The sequence below is a fragment of the Bos indicus genome, chromosome 18 (assembly GCF_029378745.1).
Source record: "Bos indicus isolate NIAB-ARS_2022 breed Sahiwal x Tharparkar chromosome 18, NIAB-ARS_B.indTharparkar_mat_pri_1.0, whole genome shotgun sequence".
Taxonomy (NCBI): domain Eukaryota; kingdom Metazoa; phylum Chordata; class Mammalia; order Artiodactyla; family Bovidae; genus Bos; species Bos indicus.
In genome coordinates, this window is record NC_091777.1 from 65,447,239 (window position 1) to 65,464,710 (window position 17,472).

Sequence of the window (17,472 nt, forward strand, 5' to 3'; positions counted from 1 at the left end):
TAAATGTGTAGATACCTAGTACACATGTATCTTTATAGATGAATGGCTTCAAGTGGTCTGATGTGCAAATATACCAGCTGTTTACTTTATAAAGATGTAAATGCCAGACCAGTGCTGTTTCTGAGGCACATAAGGCAGCAGTTTCTCATCTCTCTCTCTCCCTGCTGTCGATACTCTGTGCCCCTGTTTTCAGCAAAGAGAAATAAGGAATGTTTGCATCATCCAGCACACCTCACTTGAAGCTAGACTACCCTGTGTCAGGCTTGGTTACCTTCACCATCTGTGGGGGAGTTTCACCTGGAGCGAGGGGGAGCAGGTGGCTCCTGCAGGGACGGCTTCGCCAGAGAGGTGCTGAAGACTGGCAGGAACCTGGTCTGCGGGGCCTCTCTGCTCCCCGGGCACTCGGGCTCTGACCCGAAGACCGCCTTTCCCTCTCAGTCCTGGGATGCTCGGTGATGTCATGCTTGAGGTTTGAGGGCTGAAGACTTGTCATCTCTGCTCATGGATGTGTTATGCAGCTCACTTTTTAAACAGTCTGAAGTAAAGTATAAACAGGCAACCTACCGGGCCTCCCTCAGAGCCGTGTCAGGGCCACGGGCCCTCCCGTCATACTTCTGACCTCTGGCTTACCTGGGAGACTTTAAAACCTTCCTGGCCACTCTCCTCCTCCCCCTTATTTTGGATACTTAATGTTGAAGCATGTGTTTTTATTCTGAAGTTCTAACATTTGGGACCCCGCTGATCCTGTGGAGACTGCTCCTTCTAGAGCTAGCTAATCTCTCCGGATAATTTTCCCTGTGGTCTGTGCCCTCCGTAGACAAACCAGCCGTTCCAGAGCCAGAGCCCTCAGCTACTGCCTTTATCAAGTCCCCATGCTTCAAGACCCTTCCCCAGATAACCAGGCAGTTGAGGGCAGCCCTTGCACCCTGAGCTGTGCTGGCAGGAACCAAACTAGCAAATCCTAAACCTGCTTGGCCTGCCTGCGTCACCAGTCCCACGCCTCCCAGTGAAGATCACTATATCTGCAGTCTCTCTACCCTTCCCTTCCACCTCTTTGCTTCTGACTGTCCTCAGGGGTTGCCCTACGTGGCCCCGTGGAGCAAGCACAGCAGGCCCTCGTCTTAACTGGAGCCATAAGTAACTCTTCAAAGGCCTCGTATCAGGATAGCAAATCCTACACTTTAAAACAACGCCCAAAAGTATTAATGAGATGATAAATACTAAGAATTTAACAAGGCACATCAGCCACTTCGAGAAGTGAGGGTGCCAGTGCACCCAGCCACATGCGATCTTTGAGTTGGATGTGGAGAGCCACAGACAAGGAGAGTGCCAACCAGGGGCTGTCCAGGTGGGCAAGTAGAAAGCAGGTATCCAAGGGGCCAAGATGTTCCTTAGTAAGATCACACTCAATCTCCCCTGGTGTTTGTATTTTAGGAAGATGGTTTCAGATGCCCGCACAGCCCCACACATCAGACGATGACGAAGCACCACTAACTGGGGGCCACAAACTCATTAATGACAACCTAGTCTCCATGTATCATTTCTCCCAAGTCTCTGGGATGTGAAGGAAGAAACGCCTCTCGTGTGCTGAGTCCCAAGTCCTGCTACATCATTCGTTCTCTTGACCATCATCCAGCTGACAGGCACCCTCATCACTCTCCTCCCTCCTCCCTTACAGCCTCTCTAGTTCCATCATCTTTCAGCAACTCTCACTATGGCTTGTTCTAGTGTCATTTCATGTGCTTGCTGTCAGGATAAATCTTCACACACGTTTGAAGTGCTTTGCTTGCACTTAGGCAGTCATCACCGTTTGCCCCACCTCAGAGTGTGCCCAATGTTTTTCTTGCCTGTGACCTCACCTGCCTAAAGCCTATTTTTCATCTGCTCTGTCCCTCACCCTTTCTGACTTGTCTTCATCCATTGCCCTGAGCGTCCGGCACCACTGTCTTCACCACGTCTCACGTATTCACATCTTTATTCCTCCCTCTTCCTTTAACTGAGGAGTACCCTTGGGATTCTCTTCGTTTCCTTGTGATAATTGCACTTCACTGTTACCTCATCCTTTTTCTTCCATTTCCCAAACCTCCCTGCCTTGTGAACCTCCTTCCTAGGGTCCTGCTGTCTTCATCACCCTGGCCAGGGTCAGCAGTGACTCCCATGTTTATATAACGTAAGCCCTGGTCTTGAGACTGAGAATCATCTCACTGACCATTCTTGAAATACACTTTTTTTAGTTCCATATCATCACTCTCCTGGTTTTCTCCCTCCTTTCTTTTTTTTCCTTCCTTGCTGACTCATCCACTTCTAGCCACCCATGCAGTTTTGAAACTCCTAAACAGTTTCCACAGTCCCTTTTCTTTCTTTGTGGTCTCTCCCTAGGCTTCATCCGCATCCTTCATGCGGCTTCACTTATCTTCATTGTTGTTGTTTAGTCACTCAGTCTTGTCCAACTCATTGTGACCCCGTGGGCTGCAGCATGCCAGGCTTCCCTGTCCTTCACCATCCCCCAGGAACCTGCATTACCTCGTGTCCATTGAGTTGGTGATGCCATCTGACCATCTCATCCTTCTCCCACCTTCTGCCACCTTCAGTCTTTCCCAGCATCAGGGTCTTTTCTAATGTGTCAGCTCTTTGCATCAGGTGGCCAAAGTATTAGAGCTTCAGCTTCATCATCAGTCCTTCCAGTGAATATTCAGAGTTGATTTCCTTCAGGATAGACTGGTTTGATCTTGCAGTGCAAGGGACTCTCAAGAGTTTTCTAATGCCAAAGTTTGAAAGCATCAATTCTTTGGCACTCAGCCTTCTTTATAGTCCAACTCTCACATCCATACATGAGTACTGGAAAAAACATAGTTTTGATTATACAGACCTTTGTTACTTTGAACAAGTTGGAATTTATTTTCCCAGTCCTGACTTCTTGGGGCCCTAGACCTGAATTCCTGATTACTGCCCCTACTTGAGTGTTTGGAAGATGTCAGTCTCCACGTGACTGTTTAAAGGTTCCTAAAGTGGCTCCCGCTTCTCCCTGATACCGATCCTCTAGTAGTTTTGCCTCTGCACCACATGGCACGGTTTGGTGACCAAGGACAGAACCCCGACGCAACCTTGTGACCTCTGTTTCCTTACACTCCACACGCCAAGTTGCCAGTGTGACCTCTTAAATGCCTCTCAGGTTTGTCTTCCGTAACCCACCACTTCCTTCCTGGACTATCACACATCATCTATCACTTCTGTTTCAGCTTAGTAACTAGGTATTTTTTCACCTGTATTTCCTCTCCAGTCCATTCTCCACACTGAAACTAGAGATGCAGTGCAAATTAGACTGCCACCTGCCCAACACACATGCCCTTCAGTCGTTTCATGACTTCCCTTAACTCTGGAGATAAAAACCAAAGCCTTCACGTAGCCCATCCATGGGGCCTTACCTGGTGTGGGACGTGTCTAATTTGCTCCCTTTTCTCTTTCACGATCCCACTGCTCTGCTCTTGACTTGTGTTTCCTTTTGTCTCCCCACCCATTGCTAGGCTCTTCCCTACACTTTGGCTAGAGAATGAATGCTTACCCTTCACAGTACAGTTCAGTTCAGTTCAGTCTCTCAGTTGTGTCTGACTCTTTGCAACCCCATGGATTGCAGCATGCCAGGCCTCCCTGTCCATCACCAAGTCCCGGAGTTCATCCAAACTCATGTCCATTGAGTCAGTGATGCCATCCAGCCATCTCATCCTCTGCCGTCCCCTTCTCCTCCTGCCCCCAATCCCTCGCAGCATCAGAGTCTTTTCCAATGAGTCAACTCTTCACATGAGGTGGCCAATGTATTGGAGTTTCAGCTTTAGCATCAGTCCTTCCAAAGAACACCCAGGACTGATGTCCTTTAGAATGGACTGGTTGGATATCCTTGCAGTCCAAGGGACTCTCGAGATTTCTCCAACACCGCAGTTCAAAAGCATCAATTCTTCGGCATTCAGCTTTCTTCACAGTGCAACTTTCATATCCATATATGACCACTGGAAAATCACATCTCACATCAAATAGCACTTCCCCAGGGAAGCCTTTACCGTGATTCCCATCTAGGTCAGTACTTTCCTTTTTCAAGGAGACTTTCATGTCTGCCCAAGACCACCTTCAGGCTTGGTGTCACCACAGAAAGACAGACCGCGATCTGCAAAGGGAAAAGGCACCCAGAATACAATGCAAGAGGAACTGAGCAGCGTGCCCGGGTGACTCCCCGTGCAGTTCCAGAGCTGTGTGACAGCGTGTTCATCAACACCAAAAGGGAAGTTCGCCCAGCTTCCCGGCCCGCGGATGCCTTTATCGAGGCAGCGCCCACTGGACTGACCATGGAGACAGGATCCACAGAAGGCGAAATGTAGTGTAGTCGTAGGCAGACAAAACCCACCCTTCACCGTGAGTCCCACTGTTAGCATAAACTTTCTGGTCTTAATGATACAGTGGGGCCCACAGACATAAGCAGAGAAATCACTCTTACCAGGCAAGACTGTCTTAAGGACGCAGAGGTAAAGGGGAAGTCTTTTTTTTTTTTTGGCCACGCCACGTGGGATATTGGTTCCCTGACCAGGGATGGAACCCAGACCCCAAGAGTGAAAGCACCGAGTCCATGAAAGCACCGAGTCCGTGAAAGCACTGGTCCCCCAGGAGTCCCCCACAGGTACATTTTAGAACGTGTTCAGGAGCATAATAGAAGCTCCTTACAATGGCCGACAAGGTTCTACACGGTTTGCCTCTGTTTTCTCTCCAAGCTTATCTCGTACCATTCTAATCCCAGCAAATTAAGGCTAAGCTGCACTAGCCTTGCTTTTACTCAAACACGCCAATACCCTCACAACCCAGGAATGTCTTTCTCAAAGGCCCAGGGGCCCATTTTTATGAAATGAAGTCATCAAAGGAGATAGCGTCTTTCTGTCCCAGTGGCTCAGCTGGTAAACAACCTGCTTGCACTGCGGGAGACCTGGGTTTGATCCCTGGGTCAGGAAGATCCCCTGGAGAAGGGAATGGCAACTCATTCCAGTATTCTTGCTTAGAGGGTTCCATGGACAGAGGAGCCTGGCAGGCTAAGATCCATGGGGGTCACAAAGAGTCAAACACGACTGAGCGACTGGCACTCACACATCCCAGTTTCTTGTGGGGCAGGGGTGAGGGCAGGAGCCCAATTTGCTCCAAGTAGCAAAACTACCTCCCGTCATATGAGAAGTTAGTTTTCCTCTATAGAAAGCCAGTGTAACAGCAAGTAATCACCCCGTTACTGCGTTAGTGTGGCATGAACTATGTGTAACAAATGGTGCTGTCCTTACTTCATAGGACCAATTGTTTATTGGAAAACGTAGGGAATGGTTTGTGTCTGTTTCGCTATATGAAGGGGTGAGTGTTCTTTGAAGTCTCTTAACGACCATCTGGAGAAGGCAATGGCACCCCACTCCAGTACTCTTGCCTGGAAAATCCCATGGACAGAGGAGCCTGGTAGGCTGCAGACCATGGGGTCGCGAAGAGTCAGACACGACTGAGCGACTTCCCTTTCACTTTTCACTTTCATGCATTGGAGAAGGAAATGGCAACCCACTCCAGTGTTCTTGCCTGGAGAATCCCAGGGACAGGGGAGCCTGGTGGGCAGCTGTCTATGGGGTCACACAGAGTCGGATACGACCGAAGCGACTTAGCAGCAGCAGTAGCAGCAATGACCATCTGCCATGTGCATCAGATTCTAGTCTAATGCTTATACAACTTTAAACTTTTATTTCTTTACTGTCTTTGCAGTGAGACTTTTCTGAATGAGGAGGAGACTTTTTCTTTTTAAATTGTATTTCTCTAACAATTTACCCTATTTCCTATCTAAAAGAGTTCAGTTACAATTGTTTTGAAAATTCTGTATATGTCAAACAAATATGTGGGCTTACTATTTGAGACCCAAAGTGGAAACCAATTACTGAGTCCAACAAATAGAGTTGACCCTTGAACAACAGGGGTCTGAACTGCGTAGGTCCACTTACATGCAGATTTCTCGTCCAGTGTACTATAGTACTGTGCCATCCCGGGTTGGTAGAGTTCCTAGATGCAGAAGCAAGGATACAGAGGAATGGCGAATGCTGATAAGATAGGCTGGAACCCTTGCGTATGACTTTCAGCTGGACAAACATCTCCTCCAGCAACAAAATACAAAGAAACTATAAGGGACTAAAAATAACTGCCTGCATGTGTAAGATTATGAGCAATAAGATACAAAAAGACCAAAAACTCAACTGCGGTTTCTGATGAGCTGGGAACAAATGGACCCTGATGGGAGCAAGAACAGTGTACTGGCATGCTCGCTGCACACAGCACCAGCCAGCGGGTGGCAGACAACCTAAGCCACGTCTCCATCCCCATCCCTGGGCCCACCCCGGGCCCACCCCTACCCTCACCTGGTTTAAGAGACCAACTCGTCCCCCGCCCTCCAGGGAGTGAGTCAGGGAACCTGTTCTTGTTTTCTCCCTCCTGCAGCAGGAGTCTTGCCTATGAAGTCTTGCCTGAATTTCTCCTCAGGCCTCTTTGTTATCACCAAGGTTATGACTTTGTCTGCCCACCAATGCCAAATGAAAAATACAGAGACAGAGTTTAGAGGACATAGAAAGATGGCTTTATTTCTCTGCCCGGTGAGGGGAGAATACAGCAGGCTAGCACCTCAGGAGGTCTTTCAGGCCCGTCCAAGTTTCTTCTCTATACTGCTCACTGTTCCCTTTACTTTTCTGTTCTTCAGTTCAGTTCAGTTCAGTCGCTCAGTCGTGTCCGACTCTGCGACCCCATGAATCGCAGCACGCCAGGCCTCCCTGTCCATCACCATCTCCCGGAGTCCACTCAAACTCACATCCATCGAGTGGGTGATGCCATCCAGCCATCTCATCCTCTGTCGTTCCCTTCTCCTCCTGCCCCCAATCCCTCCCAGCATCAGAGTCTTTTCCAATAAGTTTTAGCTTTAGCATCATTCCTTCAAAAGAACACCCAGGCTGATCTCCTTCAGAATGGACTGGTTGGATCTCCTTGCAGTCCAAGGGACTCTCAAGAGTCTTCTCCAACACCACAGTTCAAAAGCATCAATTCTTCAGCGCTCAGCTGTCTTCACAGTCCAACTCTCACATCCATACATGACCACTGGAAGGCTATGGTTATAGCCTTGACTAGATGGACCTTTGTTGGTAAAGTAATGTCTGTTCTTAGAGAAGGAAAAACTTCATTTCTATTTTTTCTACAACACTCATCCATTTCTATTGATTAAGGAGTCCAAGAACCCTGGTGGTAAGACCAAGGGCTAACCATAACTTAAATGTGGATTTTTTTTCCTTTTTTTTTTTTTGGTTGCACCACACTGCATGCCACATGAATCTTCCCCAATGAGGGATCGATCCTGTACCCCCTGCAGTGGAAGCACGGAGTCTTAACCACTGGACCACCAAGGAAGTCCTATGTGTGGATTTTTGACAGTGCTGAATGTCAACCCCACCCCAGCCCTCATTTAAGGGTCAGCTGTACTGTAGTAAGTACATGAGAGGGGAGCAGTAAGTGCAGCTATGGGTCTTTGCCCCCATGCCAAATGGCCTGGGCAGTCCTGGGCTGGGGGAGGCAGGTGTATTGAGGGAGGGCACACAAGCCATAGGATATCTGGAGACAGAAGCAGATGTCAGGGAGCTCCACCACGGTGACCCTCATGCATGTGAGTGGTTGAGGAGGAACCTGAGGAACAGCCTGAATAGGACAGGACCCTCAAGCTGGGGCAGCTTGAGTTGCACTTGGTCCTGGTGTGTGCCAACAGCATAACACGTCCCTGTTACTGAGTCTAAGCTCACTGTGCTCACCACACGACAGGCCAATAAAATCAAAGACAGGTATTGAGGCAAGGAATACGACTATTTAGAAAGCCGGCTGACAGAGAGGATGGCAGACTAAAGTCTCAAAATAATCACCTTACCTTGGTCTGGATGGCAGGTTCTTCTCTAAAACAGAGAGGGAGAGGAGGTGAGGAAGTAAAGTAAAATGGCCCTTTATTTTGCAAAACAATACCAGATGTGTTAATTTCTTCTTTAGTGCAACCATTCACAGGTGAGCTGGGTCAGATTGTCTCTCTGTGAGCTGAATAAAGGTACTTCAGTTTAACAGTCAGGCTGAGGGGAGGGTTCCCCGAGGCAGGCTATTATGTATGATTATCATAACAAAAGCAAACAAGCCAAAATAACTAAAAGCAAAGGTTAAAGTCAAAGAAACAGATCCAACAAGGAGCCAGAACTGGCTCTTCAGTGCAACACCCTGGCAGCTTCCTGCCGTTGATTTCTCGTCAGTCACACTGGCCGTCTGGCTTCCCAGGTGGTACTAGTGGTAAAGAACCAGCCTGCCATTGCAGGAGACGTAAGGGATGCAGGTTTGATCCCTGGGTTAGGGACGATCCCCTGGAGAAGGGAATGGTTAGACATTCCAGTATTCTTGCCTGGAGAATCCAATGGACAGAGGAGCTGGAGGGCTACAGTCCATGGTGTGGCAAAGAGTTGAACACGACTGAAAGGACTTAGCACACACACTTCCTTATGTCACTGACTTTCTTAACTCACTCCCTCAGAGATTTATATACATGTTCATTCATTCAGATACTAGACAGTCCATGGAATTCTCCAGGCCAGAATACTGGAGTGGGTAGTCTTTCCCTTCTCCAGGGGATCTTCCTGACCCAGGGATCGAACCCAGGTCTCCCACATTGTAGGCGGATTCTTTACCAGCTGAGCCACAAGGGAAGCCAAAATCAGATACTATGCGTTCCATGGAATATTCTTAAATTCTTAAAGAGATGGGAATACCAGACCACCTGACCTGCCTCCTGAGAAATCCATATGCGGGTCAGGAAGTAACAGTTAGAACCGGACAAGGAACAATGGACTGATTCCAAATTGGGGAAGGAGTATGTCAAGGCTGTATATTGTCACCCTGATTATTTAATTTATATGTAAAGTACATCATGCAAAATGCCAGGCTGGATGAAGCACAAGCTGGAATCAAGACTGCCAGGAGAAATATCAATAACCTCAGATACGCAGATGACACCACTCTTATAGCAGAAAGCAAAGAACTAAAGAGCCTCTTGATGAAAGTGAAAGAGCAGAGTGAAAAAGTTGGCTTAAAACTCACATTCATAAAGCTAAGATCATGGCATCTGGTCCACTCACTTCATGGCTAATAGATGGGGAAACAAAGGAAACCGTGAGAGACTATTTTTTGGGGGCTTCAAAATCATTGCACATAGTGACTACAGCCAAAACAAAACAAAACAAAAAGCCTACAAAGAAATATCTCTTAGGAATAGGATGAAAAAACCCTGCACAAAATATTAGCAAAACAAATTAAGTACCATATCAAAAGGATCATATACCACGACCAAATGCAGTTTACTCCTGTAATGGAAAGACAACAGAATGAAAGATAAAAACCCACATGATCATCTCAATTGATATTATAAAAGCCTTTGACAGAATTCATGATTTTAACAAAAAATCCACAAACTAGGACTAGAAAGAAAGTACCTGAACATATGACAGACTTTATTTTCTTGAGCTCCAAAATCACTGCAGAGGGTGAGTGCAGCCATGAAAGCCTTGGAAGAAAAGCTATGAGCGACCTAGACAGCATATAAAAAAGCAGAGACATTACTTTGCCAACAAAGGTCTGTCTAGTCTAAGCTATGGTTTTTCCCATAGTCATGTATGGATGTGAGAGTTGGACTATAAAGAAAGCTGAGCACCAAAGAATTGATGCTTTTGAACTGGGGTTTTGGAGAAGACTCTTGAGAGTCCCTTGGACTTCAAGGAGATCCAACCAGTCAATCCTAAAGGAAATCAGTCCTTAATATTCATTGGAAGGACTGATGCTGAAGCTGAAGCTCCAATACCTAGGCCACCGGATGAGAAGACCTGACTCATTTGAAAAGACCCCGATGCTGGGAAAGATTGAAGGCGGAGGAGAAGGGGACGGCAGAGGATGAGATGGTTGGATGGCATCAGTGACTCGATGGACATGAGTTTGAGCAATCTCCGGAGTTGGTGATGGACAGGGAGGCCTGGTGCGGCAGTCTGTGGGGTCGCAAAGAGTAGGACACGATTGAGTGACTGAACTGAACTGAACTGAGCAGCACAGACTCTGCACACCACTCCCCGCTTGATCCCTTTACCTCCACTTGTGTCTTTCTGGGGCGTTTCCGACCTTCTTGGCTCCATGCCCGGCCCTCTTATTGGCCCAGTCCCCTAAGTCCCGCCTCCAGTCACCGGACCGGAAGCGCTCATTCTTGCTCCTTCCGTTGAGCATGCTGCCTAATCGTCAGAAATTTTAACCAATGGGAGTCAACCAGGAACTACCTGCTCGGCCAATGGGGCCAGAGAACATAGTATAAATATCCTAGCGTGTGTATGCACAAAGTTGCCCCGATTCAGTCCCTGAGAGGGGGTCCTCATAGTAGGTTGCCGCGTAGCTGGTTCCCCGAGTCTGTAAGGGAGCAAGTGGCGACTACAGGAGCCTCAACCTGAATGTTACCTCCTGCCTGGACACCCAGCTCCGCAGGGCGTCCTCCTCCACACCGTCTCTGGTCATGAGCCATCGAGGAACTGCGAGGAAGGCGGGCGGGATGCAGCACGCAGGTGGAAGGGTTATGTACCAGGAACAGAGAAAGAGGGTGTTTAGAAGACAGGCCTGGGGTCGGGTGTTGGGGGTGAGGGGGTGCACAGAACAAAGGATGGACATCTCTTTTCTTTTTTCAGTAGCTGCAGCAGGTCAAACGGTGCCCGGAGCCCCAACCGCGTGAGCGCATTTGTTTTTTATCAGGAAGAGGAAGGGAAGTGGGACCGAGTGTGTGAAGTGTTGCCTTAGGGGACCGACAGTTATGGACCCAACACCGTGGCTGAGCCCTTAAGAAGGAAAAGGGGCCCGAGGAGGGAAACAGTGAAAGCGGAAGGCGAGCACGAGGGACCCCTGACTCTCCACTCACCTCCGAAACGGAGGCGCTCTGCTTTCTTTCCTGTCAGGCGGCGTTTCACAGTTGATGATTTTGAAATCGGGCGTCCTCTCGGCAAGGGAAAATTTGGGAATGTGTACCTGGCTCGCCTGAAGAAAAACCATTTCATCGTGGCCCTGAAAATCCTGTTCAAGTCCCAGATAGAGAAGGAAGGCCTGGAACACCAGCTGCGCAGGGAAGTTGAAATCCAGGCCCATCTCCAGTAAGGATAGTCTGTGAGCTTCCTGTGCCGGTTCTTATTTTTTTCTCTTTCCTGTTTTCCTGTTCCGTCTCTGCATCTGAACTCAGCGTTTCCCCCCGTACTACCTCCAAATAAGCCGTTTGCTTGCATCTTAAAGATTTTTTTTCCCCTCTGCAATTCATTCCAGTTATACCATGTAAAGCTCCCTGCGTCAGACACTCGAATTCTGACACCTGCTTCGTTTTCCGCTCACAAATTTACAGACGGAGCGGTTCCTATACAGGTCCCAGCACAATTTGCCCCTCTGTGTGACCAGTCACTTATAATAGCATCTTGAGTTGGGCCTCAGGGAGCTGTGTTTTGTTTTTTTAGGGAGCAGTCTTGACACTTACTCCTTCTGTCCTCCAGACACCCCAATATCCTGCGCCTGTACAACTACTTCCATGATGCGCGCCGGGTGTACCTGATTTTAGAATATGCCCCAAAGGGCGAGCTCTACAAGGCGCTGCAAAGGAGTCACACGTTTGATGAACAGCGTACAGCCACGGTGAGGCGGGAGGGCTCAGGTTCACGAGTTTACAATGGGCTGGTGTGGGGGTCATTGCTTGAGGCTTTCATGAGTGTCCACGTGGCTTCTTTCTTTATTTCATTCTATAAATTATATATAGTGACACTAAGTTATATATAGTGACTTACATCCTACAACTTCATATTTGGATACCCTAATGCTCAGTCGTGTCCAATTCTTTGCGACCCCCATGGACTGTAACCCCCACCAGACTCCTCTGTCCAAGGGGTTTCCCCAGCAGGAATACTGGAGTGAGTTGCCATTTCCTCTTCCATGTGGATACCCTAATAATTACCCCAGAATATTAATAAGTACTGTGTGTAAGTTTGGATTCTTTGGTTGTGAGCAACAGAATCTAACCGCACTACCTTATGGAAAGAAACATGAAATGCTCTGAGGGAGTTCACTGAAATAAATGAGTGGAACTGACTTAGAAATAGGAAGCAAGAGATTTTGGGAGGGCTCCAGATGGGTAATCAAGCATTAATCATCATCTTCTCGTGGCTGGCTTCATTTCCAGACTGCTTTTTCATTTCTCACACAGATAATAGAGGAGTTGGCAGATGCTCTGATCTACTGCCATGAAAGGAAGGTGATTCACAGGGATATTAAGCCGGAGAACCTGCTGCTGGGGCTTATGGGTGAAGTGAAGATTGCAGACTTCGGCTGGTCTGTGCACACCCCCTCTCTGAGGTAGGTCCAGTGGGTGCCAGTTAAGAATGATCTAGTTTAATTCATCTCACATGTAAGACCCAGATACAAACTGAGTTTGTATTTAAATACTGCCTTTTGAAATGCATATTCTAATACATATTTGTTGACTGAAAGAACGGGGTTCAACTATACCTTTTGTTTTAAATCCTCTTAACATATAAGTTTATCAATAAATTTCCATGTAAATACATCAAGAACTATTGTGCCATAATTCCACAAATTTTACTCTATCAACAAAGCATGATTATACATGTATATAGGGCTTCACAGGTGGTGCTAGCTGTAAAGAACCTGCCTACCAATGCAAGAGATGTGGGTTTCATCCCTGGGTCGTGAAGATCCTCTGGAGGAGGGCGTGGCAACCCACTCCAGTATTCTTGCCTGGAGAATCCCATGGACAGAGGAGCCTGTCAGCTATAGTCCATGGAGCTGCAAAGAGCTGGATGTGGCTGAAGTGACTTAACACACACACACGTGGACATAAATACATGTATACATATGGTTGAGTCCCTTCGATGTTCACCTGAAACTACCACAACATTGTTAATCAGCTATATGAGTGAAAGTCACTCAGCCGTGTCTGACTCTTTGCAACCCCGTGGACTGTAGCCCACCAGGCTCCTTTGTCCCTGGAATTCCCCAGGCAAGAATACTGAAGTGAGGTTGGTATTTCCTTCTCTAGGGGATCTTCCCAACCCAGGTCTCCTGCATTGCAGGCAGATTCTTTAATTGGCTATACCCCAATACAAAATAAAAAGTCTAAAATTTGAAAAAAAAAAAAAAAAAAGCATGACTAATTTACTTGGAGATCATTCTGAAGGAGATCAGCCCTGGGATTTCTTTGGAGGGATGATGCTGAAGCTGAAACTGCAGTACTTTGGCCACCTCATGCGAAGAGTTGACTCATTGGAAAAGACTCTGATGCTGGGAGGGATTGGGGGCAGGAGGACAAGGGGGACGACAGAGGATGAGATGGCTGGATGGCATCACTGACTCGATGGACATGAGTCTGAGTGAACTCTGGGAGTTGGTTATGGACAGGGAGGCCTGGCGTGCTGTGATTCATGGGGTCGAGAAGAGTCGGACACGACTTATCGACTGAACTGAACTAAACTGAATTTACTTGGTCTCTCTTGTTGCACCATCAATTTGTTTCAAATCTTCCTTGTGAAAACTTCCTGGATCATGAGCTAAATATAAATAATTGTAGAAAGAATCTCAGAATATGGAATTGATGGGTCCCAGTACTTGTGGTCTCGGAACCTTGATGCATGTTAAAACGTGGTGTTTCCTGATTCCTGTGCTTGGGAAGGGACTTCCTGGGCCTGGAAGCTGGGGACGGACACCTTCTCTTGTACTTATGCCCCTTTCTCTGCAACCCTCTAGGAGAAGGACCACGTGTGGGACGCTGGACTACTTGCCCCCAGAAATGATCGAGGGGAGAACATATGATGAAAAGGTGGATCTATGGTGCATTGGGGTGCTCTGCTATGAGTTGCTGGTAGGAAATCCACCCTTTGAGAGTGCCTCCACTAGTGAGACCTACAGACGCATCCTCAAGGTGGGATGGCCACACTCTGGGCATTCATGCGGGAACTGGTTGGTAGGGGGTGGGGAGGTGGGTGGGCCTGCGGAGCCTGGGGCACATACAGTGGTGGTCTACTAAGATCTAGGACAGTGCCTTGAATGGATCAAGGCAATTAACCATACTTCTCTGGCCTCATCAGGTAGATTTAAGGTTTCCTCCATCAATGTCTTCGGGGGCTCGGGACCTGATCTCCAAGCTTCTCAGATTCCAGCCCTTGGAGAGGCTGCCCTTGGTCCGGGTCTTGGAACACCCATGGATCCGGGCCCACTCTCAGAGGGTGCTGCCCCCATCTGTTCCTATGGCTTTCTGAGCCCTGTCCGCCCCTATCCCTTTGGGATTGCTCATGGAGCACCGTTGGCTCTGGTAGCTCACTTGTCTTGTGTTTCTTCTCTTTTAAGATGCATCATTTTATTATCATACTTAATAAAAGTTGAATCATTTTGTACCAAGTCTCTTTTTAAAACATCGTTTGGCTGCGTCTGGTCTTATTTGCAGGAGCTTTGTTGCATCTTTCATTGCAGCGTATAGACTCTAGGCTCAGTTGCTCTTCTGCTTGTGGGATCTCAGTTCCCCCATCAGGGATGGAACCTGCGTCCCCTGCATTGCAAGGTGGATTCTTAACCACTGGGCTACCAGGGATGTCCCACACAGGTCTTTGCATGTGTTGGTGTGTGACTGGGTGAAGTCTTTATTTCTTGTAGAAACTTTCCCATGAGAGCAGCCCTAACTGATGCTCTTCCTGGGTCACAGGTATTGTGACTTAAGCACTCTTCCTGAAAACTAGTTATTACGTTATGCGGATAACCACTCTGATGGTGCATTCAGTTCAGTTCAGTTGCTCAGTCGTGTCCAACTCTTTGCGACCCCATGAACCGCAGCACACCAGGCCTCCCTATCACCAACTCCCGGAGTTTACCCAAACCCATGTCCATTGTGTCGGTGAAGCCATCCAACCATCTCATCCTCTCTTGTCCCCTTCTCCTCCTGCCCTCAATCTTTCCCAGCATCAGGGGCTTTTCAAATGAGTCAGCTCTTCGCATCAGGTGGTCAAAGTATTGGAGTTTCAGCTTCAACATCAGTCCTACCAATGAACACCCAGGACTGATCTCCTTTAGGATGGACTGGTTGGATCTCTTTGCAGTCCAAGGGTGCATTACCTACCCCTCAGGGGCCCCTAGACTCACTTTACTCTTCCCCAGGTTTTCAGTAGAATGTCCTTTGTAAAACAGGACTAATTAACCCCGTGATCACACACTCCCCTCTCTTTATACTGACATCCAACATGCTTCCATCTTTAAGATAAGATGTGTTGCTGCACATCAATGCCACCCAATTCTCAAATGAATTCACTAGCATGTATGTGGTGTTGTCATGTTCTGATTGCATCAGGAAAAACCAATCTCCAAACTCTTCTGAAATCTAACCTTTGCTTGCAGCATTTGCAGAAGTGCTCTTCCAGCCTCCCCTCCGAATCCTTCCGGTGGCAGCTCCTCCCTTCATCTACCAAAAACTGACATTCAGTTGCTAAGTCATGTCTGACTCTTTGTGACTCCATGGACTGCAGCACACCATGTCTCCCTGTCCTCCACCGTCTCCCAGGGTTTGCTCAGATTCATGTCCATTGAGTCAGTGATGCCATCCAACCATCTCATCCTTTGTCACCCCCTTCTCCTCCTGTCCTCTCAATCTTTCCCAGCATTCGGGTCTTTTTCAGTGAGTTAGCTCTTCAGATCAGATGGCCAAAGTATTGGAGCTTCAGCATCAGTCCTTCTGATGAATATTTACAGTTGATTTTCTTTAAGATTGACTGGTTTGATCTTGCAGTCCAGGGGACTCTCAAGAGTCGTCCTCAGCACCACAATTCAAAAGCAAGAATAAATAGCAATAAATATCCAAACTACCCAGTGGGGAGCTCAAACATGTTCTTTGTTCACTGCAGGCGCTTTTCCCCCCCTAAATAATTGTTTATTTGGCTGTGCGGGGTCTTAGGACACTCAGGATCTCTGATCTCCTCCCTGGGGCATGCAACCTCTTAGTTACAGCATGTGGGATCTAGTTCCCTGACCAGAGATGGAACCCCGGGTCCCCTGCATTGGGATCGCCAAGTCTAAGCTACTGGAGCACCAGGAAGTCCTCCACCCTTGCAGGCATCTTTTTCACCTCTGTGTCTTCTGACTAAAAAACACCCCATGTAGAGTTTGCCTTGTTACTCCCACCACCATATTCAATATTCTTCTCAATATGAGATGTCCAGCAGAGGCGGGACCACATCTCTGTATGACTAGAACCACAAACAATTCAGCCACTCCTCTCGGATGAACAGTCCCATCATTGCAGATTTATCATTTAAACGCTCCAAGGGAATTCCTTGGCGGTCCAGTAGTTAGGACTCGGAACACTGTGCCCAACCAAAAAGAAAAAAGAAAAAATGCTCCAATACGTTGATTCATGGTTTTTCACCTGCGCCGTTAGTGCTCCCTCGCTCCCCCCGAGCTGTGCCTGCTGTGAAGAGGGTCTGATTCGGGGCTTTGGATCTCCTAAATATTTTACATCGAGGTAGAGCGGCTCTTTTTGCCTTTTCACACTGTTCATGGGGTTCGCCGATTCGATGGACATAAGTTTGAGCAAGTTCTGGGAGTTGGTGATGGACAGGGAAGCCTGGCGTGCTGCAGTCCATGGGATCGCAAAGAGTGGGACACGACCGAGCGACTGAACACGCGCTCCACTGCCTGTTGTCTGCACAGAAAAAACTACATTACCCAGAAAGTGCTACACTGCGCGACTGCAGCAGGCGCTGGGCCAATGACGGCCCAGGGAGGGGGCATTTCCTGCGGGGAGGTGGGACTTCCGGCCCCACCGGTGGTGGACGTCATTTGCGTGCGACGGCTCGGTCCACGCCAGCTGTCGGGAAGGGTAAAGCTCTTCTGTGGCTTCTTCCAGTGCCGTCTTCGCAAATGAGCAGAAAGGTGGCTTGGGTTCCCTTGCGCGCGTTCGAGCTGGCTGTGAGCCTCCCCGTGATCGGCCACCTCGCCCAGAGCAAGGAGCGAGCGGCGGTCGGCTGAACCCGCGGGACTCGCCTCTGTCGCCGCCTCTCCGGGTCCCGCTATCTCCTCAGGGGCCCATGATGGCGGCGGCGTGGATGGACCCGGCGCGGGTGAGTGGACGGTGTTCCTGGCATTGCTGATTCGGAGAGAGCTCCTGAGCTGGGTGGAATTCAGGAGAGGCATTGAGTTTCTCTGCAGTTGTGTTTGTGTGAGACCAGTGGAGCTGGCTCGTCACTCACTTTATCTCTAGTCCTAGAACACGCAAGCCTGAATATACAAATGGAAAATAGATGGAGTATAAAATTGAAACTTTGGCAAATAACCTGCCTAGGAACCTAGCCCGTC

The 17,472-nt window shown here is 48.3% G+C and overlaps 2 protein-coding genes across 4 annotated transcripts in view; both read left to right on the plus strand.

Moving 5' to 3' along the window:
- LOC109572315 (zinc finger protein 845-like) overlaps window positions 1-17,472 on the plus strand; it is a 63,666-nt gene that overhangs the window by 24,087 nt on the left and 22,107 nt on the right. Inside the window, exons 6-7 of the mRNA XM_070770276.1 lie at window positions 4,234-4,366; window positions 17,000-17,237. Of these exons, the coding sequence (XP_070626377.1) occupies window positions 4,234-4,366; window positions 17,000-17,237 (371 nt within the window). The remainder of the gene's footprint in view (window positions 1-4,233; window positions 4,367-16,999; window positions 17,238-17,472) is intronic.
- Window positions 6,456-14,528, plus strand: AURKC (aurora kinase C). 3 transcript variants are annotated; one of them, XM_019979007.2, is made up of 7 exons: window positions 6,456-7,522; window positions 10,779-10,818; window positions 11,043-11,234; window positions 11,622-11,760; window positions 12,326-12,474; window positions 13,882-14,056; window positions 14,223-14,528. In XM_019979007.2, the coding sequence occupies exons 1-7, from the start codon at window positions 7,477-7,479 to the stop codon at window positions 14,391-14,393; spliced, it is 912 nt and encodes a 303-aa protein (XP_019834566.2). In that variant the 5' UTR covers window positions 6,456-7,476; the 3' UTR covers window positions 14,394-14,528. The 3 variants fall into 3 exon arrangements, with proteins under 3 accessions (XP_019834566.2, XP_019834565.2, XP_019834564.2); XM_019979006.2 differs by lacking the exon at window positions 6,456-7,522 and adding an exon at window positions 9,642-10,658 and having other exon boundaries at window positions 10,782-10,818; XM_019979005.2 differs by lacking the exon at window positions 6,456-7,522 and adding an exon at window positions 9,644-10,658.